This window comes from Thunnus albacares, chromosome 7 (genome assembly GCF_914725855.1).
Source record: "Thunnus albacares chromosome 7, fThuAlb1.1, whole genome shotgun sequence".
Taxonomy (NCBI): Eukaryota; Metazoa; Chordata; class Actinopteri; order Scombriformes; family Scombridae; genus Thunnus; species Thunnus albacares.
Window position 1 is genome coordinate 4,722,624 of NC_058112.1, and position 15,543 is coordinate 4,738,166.

The window sequence follows — 15,543 nt, forward strand, 5'->3', positions numbered from 1 at the left end:
AGCCTCAGTTCCCTTCACAATTAGCCAGTTTCCTTAACATCAAAGGCAAAAAGAACGAGCTTTTGACTTTTCTTGTACACACACGAGGGGATCAATTAGAGGTAAAAGGAAAAAGTTGCTGGAAAACATCAGTACTTTTATCCTGTTCAGCAAAATGGCAATAGAGGATTCAACTGGGGCAGTCTGTTGGAAAAATATTGATTTTTTTAAAAAAACCCAACATGACATTTGAGAATGGTATAGTAGAATTGTGTTTCTGATGAATGGCAAACGTTTTATGTTAAAAAAAAAAAAACATAAAAAGAAGGTTTTAGTTCATTTAGTCAGGACATCAGCTCAGATTGGCAAACTGGATTAGCCCAATTTTACACTGTAGTTTGTTATAATGGGAAATGAGCCGTGATGAATTGCCAATTCATCCCAGCTTTAAGTGGGAAGTGATTTAACACTGGTAGCTGAAAATAGCAATAGTGAACATGACTGGCTGGTTCTTGATTAACCAAGGGGATGCTTCAATCAGTACCAAATCAGCCTTATTCTTGACCCAAGCCGACCACATCAAAGTCTCCTCTAAAGCTAATTTCAACAATTCCAGCTACATGATTACCTAAAAGTCATCTGAGTAGAAAAATCCCGAAGTGTTGAACAAATACTGTAGAATTGCTGTGTGCCATGCAAAAAAAAGGACTTGAGTTCACTCTTATTAGCTATGCACACTATGCACATACATCATTTTTACTATGAAGTACTATGTGTGTGTGTGCATGCGTGCATGTGTGTAAGGGAAAATTCAGTAGCATGCTGACATGCCAATGATTCTGTTATCAGTAGCAGTCCTGAAACTCTACCATAGCAAAGTCACCTTGTGAAAAACTGATTGGATAATGGTGGATAAGAGTTAAACTGTTTTGACTTTGGATTTCTATTCATCCATTTGGAGTTTATCATTTAATTATTGCCATGCAATTCCCCAGAGCAGAGACGGGATAAAAAAAGATTTATGTATAGCTCTTTAATGATGATTGTTTCGAGTAAAAAAAAAACTTCAGGCTTTATAAAAAAAAAAATATCTCTGCATCTGTGTCTTTGTATTCTATTTTCTGTTTGTGTGTTCTATAAAAATATTTCTTATTTTTTTCCTGTGTGCGTGACCTTAAAGGAGAAGGGGCGCTGTGTGGCTGCATAAACAGGCAGGTCTGCTGAAGGAGTGGCAACAGTAGCGGCATTGAGCAGCATTAAGCTTTTATAATGGGAGGGCCAGCCCAGGTCCAGAACACCACTTACAGCCCATCAAGAGACTATCATTTTTAATTTAGCACCTTTCCCTGTCTCCCCCACTCTCATGTATGTTTCAGGTCAGCTTGCCGCAAAAAAGGCTCAACTCTTGCTGAGGGGTCATTGGAGACTTCACTATAAGCTGGCTGACGTGTGTGTGTGTGTGTTATGTGTGTCAATTTGCATGTACACCCTACTACTACTTAAGGCGGGTACATACTGTGTCTTTATTTCCTGTTGTCAGTTAAAAGCCGATGCAGCTTTGAAAAATAATAGTTTGCTCAGCTCGCTTGTTTTCCATCATGATGTGTTAGACAATCCTTGTTCTGTCTTAAAAGTGAGTTGAGACTCTGCGCTGCTCATGTAACCCCCACCCCACACACACACACACACACACACACACACACACACACACACATACACACACACACACACTCCCTCATCGCACTCCCCCCCTCTCCACTGTCACTGCTGCTGATTTAAATGAAAAGACAGACAGCTCTTAGGGAGTGCTGAGGCATCTGCTTTGACAGGGCTATAGCACCAAGGGGATTTCAGTATAGCAGCCTTTTAGAAAAGCAGCACACACACACAAACAGAAAGCTGCACATAAACAAACACACACGCTCAAATTCGAGTACACACACTCACAAACACACGTACTGCAGATCTGCTGTTTGCACTGTAATCAAAGGTAGCTGAGGGGGTTGAGAACTTCTCTCGCTGTGTACATAGAGAAATTACGGAAGGGGGGGGTTGTGGACAGTGATGATGAAAGCTTAGTAATAAGCTGCAGCTCTCCCTGCCTGTCAACTGCTGTCATAGTATCCGGATGCTGGGAGATAATTGCTTTTCTCTCTGCATTCTCCCAATTTTTATTTCTCTCTCCCTCATTTCCTTCTATCACTCATCCTCTGTCTTCTATGTTCTCTTTTCTCTCTTCCTCTCAATCCAATGATATTTCACAGTTTGGTAGTCTGTCTTTCTAGCAGAGTAAAAGCAAAAAAAACCTGGCCCTCTTGTGAAACTGTGCCAGTTTTTTTTTTTTCCTGTAATCTTTCTCTCTCTGCCTTTAGGTATATGATGGAAATCTCAGTGATAATTGGCCCGTTGGAAGTAAACGTGAACACTCTGTGAATTCTAATATGTGTTTTCACCATAGGGCAAGCATAGTCATTGTATAGATTTTCTCAATCTACATTCCTCACAGTCTTGTTTATTTTTTCCCTATACCAGGACTGGGGTCAATTTGTTGATACATCTAAAAGCTAAATAAGTCGCATTGGGAGAGTTTTACTGCTACTGAGGCTTTCATGTTATTCAGAAATGAGGTATCTCAGGTCCCAATTAATCACTTGTGCTCACTCGTGTTAAAGCCCTGGCAGAGATGGATTAAATGCCCAGCATTGAGCAGGACTTAATGGGAAGGCTCATCTTATGAAAATTCAACCCATTCGTTTATTGCTGTGGAAGATAAATCTATTGGAAACAGCCAGTGCTTTGGTTGATTTGTCATTGAGTCACACACAACCCCCCACCCCCCCATCCCTCTTTCACTTGTTAGTCTGATTCCCTTTCCTCTCAGTTTTTTGTTTGATGGCGTGTAGTTTCTTATGATGCGTAGTGTGTTCATTGATTCGCTTGTCTGATGTTATTGGCTGAGTCTCCTACAAGAAGCAGATCCTTGATCTCAGCTGGACTGTCCTCATTAAGTGAAGGTTGAAGAAAATAGATAAATATAGTGGAACTCATGTTGTTTTGCAAATAATTCATGGTTACAGTTAAATTCAACAGCCTTTTCAGACAAAATTAGTTTTATTTACTTGTAAAGAAAATGCTGTGGATGAAACAGATGCCGTTTGGATTGTGATAAAGTTATTAGAGGGTGTGCCTTGTAAGCAAAGGAGGTCATGTTCAATCCCTGCTTCCACATGCTCACTCATGTTCAGTTGGTTTTGATAATGGTGCCAGCTCATTTGTTATTGTATATGTGCAGCACTCCAGTTTGGATAATGCTAGTTTTAGCACATTAACAGGTTAATAGCCTGACACAAACAAGGTCTACGGGTTACAAATGGACTGGTTGGATTTCTGCCCTGTGTATTGTTTTTGTCATCATCCCTGCTGTGTGTTGGGTATGTGTACAAAGTGTTGTTTTTTAGTAACCATGGGAACCAATCATTGAGAGGGGCAATCCTGGGTTGTTGATTATATGTGTGGATTTGTGTTTGTGAAGGTAATCAGATAGCATTTAAACATTCCTAGGTTATTAATATAGAATAATAGAACTGAGTTGTTAGCCACTTACAAATTATTCACTATCAGTAACTGTAGATTCTTCTCAGAGGAGGAGATGGGATGAGTTGGGTCATTGTCAGACCAGTTCTATACAACCTGTGCCACTTATAGCAAAGGAAAGGAAAGTGCTTAACCTGCAGGTAATAAGTATTACAGCTACAGTTGTTCCCCAATTTTTTCTTTAAGCAAAATTTTGGACAGATGCATTGGCTGATAAGATGGATAACAGTCATCATTACATGCTTTGTCCACTAGAGAACACACACAAGCTTATCTTTCTACTGCTCACTTCAGTACATACTTCATACCCCCATAACCAAATTTAATGGATACTTATCAAAAATTTTACTGAATATTGACTTATGTTTTCAGCATAATATCAAATATCAATATCTGTATCGGCCTAAAGAATACTGTATTGACCACAATGAAATTAAATTAAAGGTATTCTGCAGAATTTTCTTGTAAACAAACAAAAGTTATGTTGTGTTTCTCACTAAAATGCACTGTGTATATCCTTGAGGTCTAGCAAACATTTTGATTGCATTTCCTTCCTCATAAAACATTTTCAGAGCTGACTTTTTAATATTTAAAATTGAGCATTCTTTACATCATTGTTTGCTTGCCAGCAATCTTCTTCTTCACTGCGTTTGTTTGCGCTTTGCTATGTTTGTGCATGCATGGCCTGGGTGATTCAAGAGAAGTGGATACCGGAGTCAAAGACGGCCCAGTTCATTCCTATGAAAGATGCTCAGTGGTGCATGAAGCCACAAAAACATTACTTCATAGTGCAACTAGTGGTCAAAAACTCCACATAGCACCTTTTTCTTTTACTGAAGTCAACCTGACATTCCCCAAACAAACACAAACAAATTCATAAAAAAGCTGCTATTGTCTTTTTGAGCATGTTTTTAAGATTTTACATGTGTGTCACCTCAACACGCAAATAGAAACAGATCAGCAAGTGGCAGTAAAACACTAAAATTGGCGTACATCGACATTTCCATATTTCAAGGTCAAAACTGGCTGCTTGTTGTGACAGCTGGTTGGAGTGGAACTACAGGTCCAGAACTGCAGTTCTGAACCTGCTGGTATTGCAGATGTGCTGGACCTCATTTTGATTGTTTGTTTGACACCGTGTCCTTGCTAGATTCTATTCAGTGGAAGTGCACTAGCGTCATTTTTGGACTGTCAAACCCCTGAGTCAAGTTTTCCTATCCTGGGCCAAGAGCAAGATTTCCCTCAACATCCCACAGAGAGACTATCAATCCTCCGGTTTTACTTGCTGAATAAACCAGTATGTTTGAACAAAATGTAAGTGAATGAAATTGTAAGTAAAAAGTAATTTTGGCAAGTCTTCTTGGTTGTTTTGGTGAGAAACAAGCTTTGAAAAGTAGAACAATCACAATTAAATGAAATACTCATAGGACTCATTGAGCTGGACTGCTCACAAATGACAAAATTCTCCATGTCACTTCAATCTCAGTTTTCATTTGTAGTAATATTATTGACCAAGGTATCTGTGTTTGAATTACACCGGGGAAATGTTATACCAGAGAACTTATTACCACAGAAACACATGAAGAGTAAAACCCTGTAGAGTTCAGAGATCAAACAACACAATATTCGGAATTCAGACACTCCCTTCTATTGTATCCAATTGGCAAATAGTTCCTTGTGTGTGTGTGTTGAGTTGGACTTATGCTGGAAATGTGTCCTTATAAGGTATATAAATATGATTAATCTTTGGATAAGCTTGACTCACAGCATGTGTCTCTACAGCCAAATCTCTAGTCCTTCTGATTTGAATGTAAACAAACAGGAAATTTACCTAAGGCCCTGTTCTTGTTGGCTTCATACAAAACCTAGTTTTGCATCTTATTTTTGTTGCTGGTTATTGTTGCTCTTTCTCTCCCTATTAAAAGAGTACACAATGTGATGGTGGCACCTTATTACTACCATAGAGACTCATTAGATGTCCCATTAACCATTACGGATTTTGTCTCTTGTGGTTTGGGTGCTGATACTTTACTCCAGGGAACCGTACTTTACTGGCTTTAATGTATTATGTTGTGCATAGTAGTCTACCACATTATAATTTAAAGCTTTCATATTTATTTCAGCATGATGTAGTTCATATTTATGCAACTCCAAAAGGCTTTGGCAGCATAATAAAGAAAGTTGTTTTGGATGCCAGTTTTCCAGGATATTTTGAGAGCCATTTTAATCTCTCTGCGAGGCTCCTTTTGATCCAGATCCAGTGTTTCAAAGCTCGACTCTACAGTCTGTCCTTGACTCTACCATGAGTTCCTCCTCTATTCCCTGCCCACATTAGGCCTGAGACTCCCTGAGGAGCAGCAGTGGCTGCTCAGCAGCTGGGCTAATGGGTCCCACTTTGGAAAGTATCAACAAAGTCATCAAATACTGTATGTACATTCTGCATATAACCCCCCGACCTTCCTGCTCATTGCCTAAAGTTTTACATTCATAGATTGACCTTTCAATTCATCAACTAATCACTACTTTGCTATACAGTAGTATTTACATTTTCTGTTTGAATTTTTGATGTTTTACTGGCTACTGTTTATTGTTATAATATGTCTCCCACATTTTATCCATCCATTCATACGTCATGTTTTTGTTGTATTGTTTTTTTGTGGGATTGCAGAAAATTCAGCATGAGGCATTACTGTATCTTACTCCTACATGTCTGTAGTCAAATTAAGCTTTCAGAGGGACATTATTTATTGAAATGATTCCCTGAACTGTAGCTTTTTGAAAAAACACTTATGTGAAAATGAAAGCACTGATATTTATTTAGACAAAAAAAGCTTTCATTCACGCCTTCACTCGCAGCTTTTAATGTTCAAGTTATGTAAAAGCACATTTCATGATGACATAACGAATGTGCTGAGTATGTTAATAACAATAGGTAAATAAACCTCAACTAATTAGAAATAGAAACTTCTTTTTTTGCTGGCACTTGAACTGGATAGAGATTTTACTCAACTGTTTACTCATCTTCATCATTCTTTGTTGTCCTCATCCTACATGTTGTGTGACCTCTCACTCTGGGGACCAATCAATAACTCATGATCAGAAGTTGAAAAAAATTGTGCATGGATGATTATGTGTGTGCTTCTGCATGTGTCTGATGTTTTTGCATGTCTTCTGCGCAGGTGAAGATGTATACATCAGCCTGTACGGGGCTTGTGAGGAACTGAGCATCAATCTTGAGCCTGACTCTATCCTGTTGAAGAAGACTTACATCTCCCTAGCCAACGTGCACAAGGTGTCCCTCTCCAACAGCAGTGATATCCCTCTACAGTACAATTGGACGATATGGGCCAGCCAGCAAGAGGAGGACCTGTGCTTATTGAGGTATGCAGACAAAATGATTTAACACAGGCAGATTTTTTAAAGATTTTCAACCGTATCTCTGTATCTTCTGTATGTCTCTTTTCTCTTCTTCTTTGTTTTGCCTTTCACATTCTACCTCTCTCCCCCTAGGGATAGCTCAGTACTCCGGCAGAAAGAGGAGGAGGAGAAGGAGCAGTTGCTCCTTCAGAGCGAGTCTGACCCCACAGTGAACCATTGCCTCCCGCTGATGTCCAGAGCCCTCCAGGAACACAGAAGCAAGGCTACAAAGAACCACCTGCTTGCCCTCTCAGACAACTGCTTAACTGTGGAACCAGCGGTGTGTGTGTGTGTGTGTGTGTGTGTGTGTTTCTTACCTCTTCCTCTTAGCCAATATCTCTTCACCAATTCATTGTCATTACTCACCCCTGCCCATGGTTTTGGTTTCATCATGAGTCTGAAAGATCTAATGCTTTTATTAGAGACAAACACACCTTTGGTAAGCTTTCTCTGTGCTGGCTGGGATTCAGTAGCTTGTCCAAAAGCAACTCAGCAATCTGAATATTTGAATCAGGGTCCTTCTTATGTTTGAAAGACCCCCTACATGCTATGCCACCTACTGTGTGCTGCCTTGTAGTGCTGCAGGACAGAAATGGGAATCTGTTGAAAAGATTAGATCTGAGATTAGATGTTTCACAAAGAGTTAAGATTCGTCTCCTGTTGTTCACACGTAAACCTAGTCTGACTCCTCAGTGACAGGAGGGTCACAGATTGGGGCCCTTTTCTGCCCAGGGGCCCTCAGGTAGCCTGACCTGTTCTGACATTGCCGTCCCGCTTTTCTGCCAGCGTCTCTTCTGCTCAACTCAGCCATGTTCCCTGGATAGAGGGAGAGAGGAGACAGATGAAAAACAGAGCGAGGGCAGGAGTGTTGTGATGAGAGAAAAGTGCAGGGGACAGAGAGTAAACAGTCTGCAGGCACAACAGTCACAACACAAACTTTGAGAGGGCATTTGAGAGGAATGGTCAGCACTTTACACATGCGCACACCCACCCACCCATTCACACATAGACGGACAAACGGATATTAGTGTGTGGGTGTGTGAAGAGTTAAGCTTGACTAAAGAACCAATCAACTTCCATGATGTTTTCTGCACTGAAATTAATATAGTTTTACAGTTTTTACAAAAAAGTAAACAAATATAACAGATGGACTAGAACAGTCTTGACTATATTTAGATATTCATTACACACTTATTTGCTGTTACTTATTTGTATTTTGTTATGTATATCAGTTAAACCTCCATCCAAAAACGTCCTTTCTCATTCTTAATCAAACCTATTTTTTCCTGTGTGAGAATATTTCCATTTACAGTGTGCATGTCTGCTTTATATCCTTTGAGTAAAATAATTATTTTTTATCTTGTCTTAACATGGCTCAGGAGGGTGAAATATGGCCCAACACCACGGCACACTTCATCATTGTCTTCAAGCCAGAGGAGGCCAAACTATACCAACAAACCATATACTGTGATGTCACAGGTCAGTGGCTAGCAACAAAATACAAGTCTTATTCATGTGTACCATACAAAAATGCATGTATTGCATGTATCGTTAATGCCTAGCAACCAAAGAATGTCTAGTTTAACAAGATTTGCAAGGGTCAGACTAACTGGGTGCTGACTACACTTGCAACATTAACAACCATGCATTTACAGAAAAGCCTGAAAACTATAATTTTGAAAACAAAAAAATCTGGGGTTGTGGGGTTAGAAAGAAGTGAGGTTGCCACTCTTTTAAGGCTTACGTTTACAGCAGTCTTTAGCAACACTTAACCCAAAGTATAGCCCTGTTAGTAAGATAACTCTTAGCTTTTGTTTGCTCTTCAACACCTCAGTATCGATTGTTTTAACAACTTGAAGCAGGCAGCACACCCATCCTTTAAATCAATAGCTTTATCTTTCTCATAAAAGATCCTCCCTCCCTCAGGCGATTTTTTTTCCTAGGATGGCGAAGTCATGATCCACTATACTCTGCTTCTGATTGCCGTTCCCTGATATTCTTACTTTAATCCTAACCAGTCTCACTCCTCATGCCTAAACCTAACTAACGCAACCAACTAGTACTAGTCAGTCAGAGGCAGAGCAGGGTGGATCACGACTTCATCATCCTGGGAAAAAAAATTGGCTTCCCTCAGTGGGTTGTGACTCAGCTCAAACAAAGGTTAGACAGACAAGTCCGGGTAGCATCCGTGTCTGTTTGTTTGGTTATTGCCGAGGACAACCAATCCTTTCAACTATGTTTCTTTTATGTTCCCTTCTTAAGTGTATGTTGTTCATAATCAAACTAACCTGATTCTATACAAATACCCCCTAAATCTTCCTGTATGTTTTAATCACTGGAGGACTGGGTGGTACATTGTTACTTGATCTCATTTTCATATTTAAGTCATGAGGCCCCAATATATTCATCTCATCTCAGTGGTAGTAAAAGGTTGTTGGCAAATTTGCATGTGGTCTTCATGTATGTCTTCTGTACCGGAGGCCAGATTTACATTAATTTCCATGTTTTTTGAGGCAGGAGACAACCTGACCAGCCTAGGTCAATGACAGCCGGACTGGAGACTACTGTACCCTGATTCCTCACTTTGCAAAAAGATTCAGTTTACTAAGCAAAACTGAAGAGTAGACCTCTCCTGCCCTTTAATAACTTCACAGAAAGAGGGAGAAAGAGGCTTTGAGGAAACATGTTTAGAAAGTATATACACTTTGTATCTGGACTAACTCACAAGTCCTCAGTGCACTGGTAGATCAATTTACTGGTTTTAAAGGAGCAGTGTGTAGGATTTAGCGGCATCTAGTGGTGAGGTTGCAGATTGCAACCGCCTGATTCAACTATAGTTAAAATAATTCATGAAGATAATTCCATGAAAACTGTTAGATATGTTCGATACTTTTACAGAAAGCATTGTATCTAGACTACCAGAAAGTATCTAAACAATAAATTGTCACTCTCTATGTACTTTTGTTGTTAGACTTTCTATTTCTTTGTTTCCTGACCTCATGTCTTTTAGTTTTGCTGCCTTTAACTTCATTAAAAGTCTTTCCTTATGCTTGTCTGTGTCTGTGATTAGGCTGTGAATCTCGCTTACCTCTGACAATCAAAGGTGAGGGCATGGGACCTAAACTCGAGCTCAACTATAACCTGTTGGACATGAAAAACGTATTCATTGATGACAAAGATTGTTACGAGGTAATAAAGCTCTTGCCGAGGGAACAAATTATCAGTTAGGACATGCTAGTAATGTTGTGAGCTTGACATACACCATTTATTACTAAAGCTGTGGATTTGTCCAGGTGCTGTTGTCCAACCGAGGGCTTACTGATGCCCCGTTCAGGCTGTCAAGCCCCAACACCACTTTCGGCCGCTGTTTCTCCTTCAGTCCTGAGGAAGGTGTTGTTCCCTCTGGGGCCTGCCAGATTGTGGAAGTCACCTTCCACAGTTGCATCTTGGGAACTTTCTCTGAGGACTTGCTGCTAGCTGTCACAGGACAGCCTCAACCACTTACCTTGACATTCAGGTGAAGTAAGCTAGTATAGTAAGTCAGATTCTAACAGAACATACAGATTCAGCTAAGCAAAGAAAACAAAACAAACTGTCAAAATACCAAGCATTTTTTCACTTTACAGTACACTCACAGTACTTATTTTAGGAATCTTAAACTCACTGTTGTTTTTGTATTTCATGTTTTCTGATGGTTTATGTCTTTGTCTTCTGTTTCAGGGGTTGCGTTATTGGTCCCACTTTCCACTTCAATGTTTCAGAGCTCAATTTTGGAGATGTAGGCTTTGGTGAGTGTCAAGGTTCTTTGGGAGAGCTTGATTCTTTATAATAATAATAATAATAATAATAATAATAATAATAATAATAATAATAACTTTATTGTATAGCACTTTTCAAAACAATAGTTAAGAAGCCCTCCACAGAGCAATTGAACGATGAAATTATATTCCAGAGAATCAAAATTGGACTAGTTTTGTAGCTTACTATTTTGTTTAAAAACATATATTCCACTTTAGTCTCCTCTTTATGTTCATTATGGTTCCAACTGTGTTTTTCAATTTTTTCTCTTTTTCTAATCTTTGCTGTCTCCCTCTCTGTCTCTATCCCTTTGCGCAGGTTTCCCACATACATCGATTTGCACCCTCTTCAACACGTCCCTGGTCCCTATGACCTTTGCCCTGCGTGTCCTGGGAGATGGGTTGGGGACTCCCAGTGTGACCAGTGCCAAGCAGTTGTCTGAATTTTTCAGGAACGATTGGCAAGGCAGTGCTGCTAGAGACCTTCATGCAAGGCCTGTTGAGTTCACAGTCAGTCCTGCTGCAGGCTCTGTGCGTGCCATGTCAGATGTCACCGTTAAGGTAGAGAAAAGTAATGAATGAGGGAGAACTCATTTATATTCATTCTGCTGTCCCAGCAATGTACTGCAAGCCTTTGTAAAGGGGTATGCCAACTGAATGGCAAATGCCTCCAAGCAAGTTCAGTTAAACTGATGTGAATCATATGAAAGTCTCTTTTAAATGGGGAGTATCAATTAAAGCTGTGCTAGGTGCTACAGTATGTTTATGTGAAAATATACCTGACTTTTGACTTAATCATTAAGTTTTGCTGCAAAATAGAAGCATTATATGCCCCCAATTAAGATATACATTTTTTTTCTAGAGAGAAATCTAATATCAACAGTTAAAACATATTTTGAAAAAAAGATAGTTGAAGTTAAATTCGCCCTGAGAATAAAGATGTAAATCTAACTCTGCTGAAAGAAACTTCCCGACCTTCGACTCCCCTTCCCCCTCCATCTGGCAGATTCTGCCCACCATAGAAAGCCTCACCATAGGTAAATCTTAAGAGGGGAATTTTGATTGCAAAGTACTGCTTACTTTTCCTTTCAGCATGTCTTGCACTCAAACTTACTTACTTGAAAGGATAAAGTTCTCTTGCAGTGCATTCATTAAACATTCTTCGGCCAACAACCCCCCATCTACCGTCGCACGGGGCAATTTAAAATCTTGATAATTTAGTTTTTTGTCTGTATGGCCACAGGTTTTCAATACAGGGCAAATATCTGTATATGAATGGATAGAAAAGAGTTTAATATAAGATCCTGAGCATAAGTAATATAGAAAACATTAGTTAATATTAGTGAATTTTGTCACTATTGTTATTCTTTGCTCCTTGAATTACTCTGATTTGAGGAATAATCATGCTCTCAGTTTCAAAATACAGTGTCCATAATGTTTTGGGGGATGTAAAAAGGAAGTATAAAGTTGCCAGTGAGTTAGCGGTGGGCTACAAGTTGAGCCCTGTTTTTTTAGCCTGTATTTGTTTGCATTTTGATAAACTGGCGTAATTTAAAGTATGCTGACTTAGCAAGTAGCAGTTCCTGTCTGCAATGTACCGATGGATGCACAGGCAACTATCACTGGATTACTCTTAGACTGAAGAAAACTTAAAAACCTGATGTTCGTCAGGCAAGTTCTGAAGTGTCGTTTTTCTATGATTTCTAATTGGATTTATTAACATCATGTTGGAAGACCTCTGTTCTATGGCAACCTTGATTGGTTCTGGCATCTGTGTATTATATGTACAGGTGACGCTGTGCTCCAACACAGTCAGAAGGTACAGGCTGGCTCTGGTGGTGGATGTTGAGGGTGTTGGGGAGGAGATCATGACTCTGCCTATCAATGCCAGGTCAGACACATGTACAGATGTGAACATACACACACACAGACACACACTCTTTCATGTGCAAACATACATCAGCTGATGATGCAGTTAGTTTTGTGGTGTTAAGTCAACTTTATGCATATTAAGGCCATAAACAAAGATAAGTTTTCCTGGGTTTTTCTTTTGCCATCACAATGTTTGATCTTTTCCATTTTGGAAAAACACTTTATTAAAAATGTATGAATAAAAATAAATCTACATCTCTCTGCCCTAGTAAGATGGAATATCATCTAAATATGAAAATACTGTATGTTTTGATATAGTGATAAATGTGATAAAGGCTGTGTCACAAAAAAGCAAAAGGTTCATCTTCCTTTTTACAAACTCTCCTATCACCCTTTCTCCTCAAGTACAGACATTTTTCTGGCAGTAACCTCTACTGCGCTCCTGGCTGTCGCTGATGCTTTGACATGCTGTGAATGTGGTCCATTGAACTTGCATACAGGTGTCAACAAATCAGTGGAGTATGTGTTAAATATTCAGCAGCGAATTAACATAATAATACATTCGAATGTCACCTGCATCATCACTCAGAATAGGGAAATGGTAATCTGACTTCCTCACGGCAATCACCGTCATTGTAAATTTATGAATCTGTTCTAATTAATAGACTGCAGTTTTGGCACGAGGCAATGCAATTACCATTGTGCTTCATAAATAAGCCTAAGATCTTTTCTTCCCCTCACTTCTGTCTATCTCACCATTTTTCTCTCTGAACAGGTGTGTTGTACCTGAGATTGTTGTGGAGACTCCAGTGTTGGACTTTCAAAGGTGTTTCCTTAATCACCCTTACATACGGCAAGTGCAGCTGACCAACAACAGTGATCTGCCTGCCTGCTACGGCATGCTGGACCAGGTTAAGTAAATCACTGCAACAGATTAAAGTCTGTGTATGTGGCAAGTTAGTGATAGAATTGAAATGTAGTAGTGGTGAGCGATAAAACCAAAAATCTTAATTAATCTTTATATTTTTAGGCCTTAAAGAAACTGCTTTGAAAAACATATTTTTATCACCTTCCTTGATGCTCTGGCTAAGCCTCCTCAATGTTGTGATCATTCGTAAGACTAATTCTAGATTTTGCGAGAAAATAGAATTTAAATATAATGTATTTAGAATCAAAATAATCAGGCTGGCTAAATAGCTACATTAAATTTCAACATACTGTAACGTACTAGTGTGTTCCTGCCTCATTTTTTACATAAATAGAATTGTTTGAATGTTACCTCGTCCCCAAAATCAAAAGAAATTGACATTAAGTGCCACTGCTGTAATTAATGTTCAGACAAACCCAACCTGAGAAGTTGCAGCAACGCATGACAGTTGTGTCACACGGGTGATTTTCTATTTTGTTGGAAAAGGTGAACATCAAAATTTATCTGTCATAATTTTATTATAGAAAACAAAATAAACCAGACGATGAAAATTGCTCTTGCTTATGATGAAACTAAACTATGAACTCCAATATAATAGTTCACGTTTATTGTAATGGCAGCGTGATATTGACAACAATGCCTATCTGCCTAATTTTGTGATTTACAACAACAGTGGACAGTTATTGTGAATCTGCAGTATATGTACAACAAATGCTGAATACGTATGTCTGCATTAGTAAAGTAAATGTCTATTTGTTTCACCCTTTTAAGGAATATGAAGAGAGTCCATCACTGCTTTTTGGCAGTTCTGTACCCGGAGGATTGATTGCTCCTCACAGTTCAGAGGAGCTTCCCGTGTTTCTGTTGGCTAAGGCCGTTGGAAAGCTGCATCACACTCTACGCATTGCTGTGTTCGGCAGTGTCCATCCGCCCCTGGTCAGTATGTGTGTGTGCTAGTACACGTTGAATACTGTGTGCATGTGGTTGTAGTTGAGAGTTTTTGTCTAAATATAGGCATAGTGCTCATCTAAATGAGTCAGTTAAATTTGTGCACTGATCCGCCTCTGTTCTGTTCTCTTCTCTTCCAGGAAGTTGTCTTGTCCTGTATCGGACAGGGTCCAATAGTTCATGTTAAGAGCCGACAGCTGGATTTCGGCAGAATCCCGGTTCTGACAGACATTACTAGAGCCCTGCACTTGTCAAACCAGTCACCTATCCCAGCCCACTTTACAGCTCGCATGGTACAAACACACACCAACTCAGCACACTTGTTAGGGCTTACAAAGGCACAAAGTAAATAAAGTAATAACTGAAATTATCATCAGAAAACAAGGTAACTTTACGTGCCTTCTGATCTAGGCTGTTAGGAAATCTAGGAGCATATTCCGACCATCCACTGACTAGATTTCTTGTAGAAGCCATCTCTTTGTCTTCCCCTGCTCCGGTTACTAATTAATTTTCTGTCTAATTGGATATATAATTAATGAGTTAATAGGTTCAATGCTTTGTTAGCTCTTGAAATAATTAGTTTGCCAGTCCTATTATAGTCCTACCCCTGGAGAATAGGCAATCTTCTTCAGAATGGACCAATTTACGCTTCCATTATAAACCAGTGAGATGGTGACATTTTGTCAATTCAAGACGACATGAATGAAATAGGCTAGTGTGATCTGGGTAAATGATTGAATGATGCTTATTTTAGACTGTTGCTGTCTGGCGTTTGTAACGTTTCATTCACAATGTCTACAATACAGTGTCTACATTTCAACTGACATTTCAACTTCTTTTACCTCTCACTCTTCAACTCCTTTTAGCCCTTAATTGTCAACTGACATTTCAACCGCTTTCAGCAATGAACATTTAAAGACATTTTGTGACAACTTGTAAATGTCTGTGTGTTTACATCTGCAATTTTTAGTGTAAGTGAGCACAGAAAAAAAAATCCTTTTGTAGTTT

At 39.3% G+C, this 15,543-nt stretch overlaps 1 protein-coding gene across 4 annotated transcripts in view; it reads left to right on the forward strand.

Annotated features, from left to right (window-relative positions):
* hydin (HYDIN axonemal central pair apparatus protein) overlaps positions 1 to 15,543 on the forward strand; it is a 73,179-nt gene that overhangs the window by 10,555 nt on the left and 47,081 nt on the right. For all 4 annotated transcript variants that reach the window (XM_044356808.1, XM_044356809.1, XM_044356814.1 and 1 more), the window contains exons 8-18: positions 6,753 to 6,954; positions 7,084 to 7,270; positions 8,370 to 8,469; positions 10,061 to 10,179; positions 10,284 to 10,507; positions 10,711 to 10,778; positions 11,107 to 11,348; positions 12,578 to 12,678; positions 13,435 to 13,570; positions 14,359 to 14,523; positions 14,676 to 14,828. In XM_044356808.1, coding sequence (XP_044212743.1) covers positions 6,753 to 6,954; positions 7,084 to 7,270; positions 8,370 to 8,469; positions 10,061 to 10,179; positions 10,284 to 10,507; positions 10,711 to 10,778; positions 11,107 to 11,348; positions 12,578 to 12,678; positions 13,435 to 13,570; positions 14,359 to 14,523; positions 14,676 to 14,828 — 1,697 coding nt within the window. The remainder of the gene's footprint in view (positions 1 to 6,752; positions 6,955 to 7,083; positions 7,271 to 8,369; positions 8,470 to 10,060; positions 10,180 to 10,283; positions 10,508 to 10,710; positions 10,779 to 11,106; positions 11,349 to 12,577; positions 12,679 to 13,434; positions 13,571 to 14,358; positions 14,524 to 14,675; positions 14,829 to 15,543) is intronic.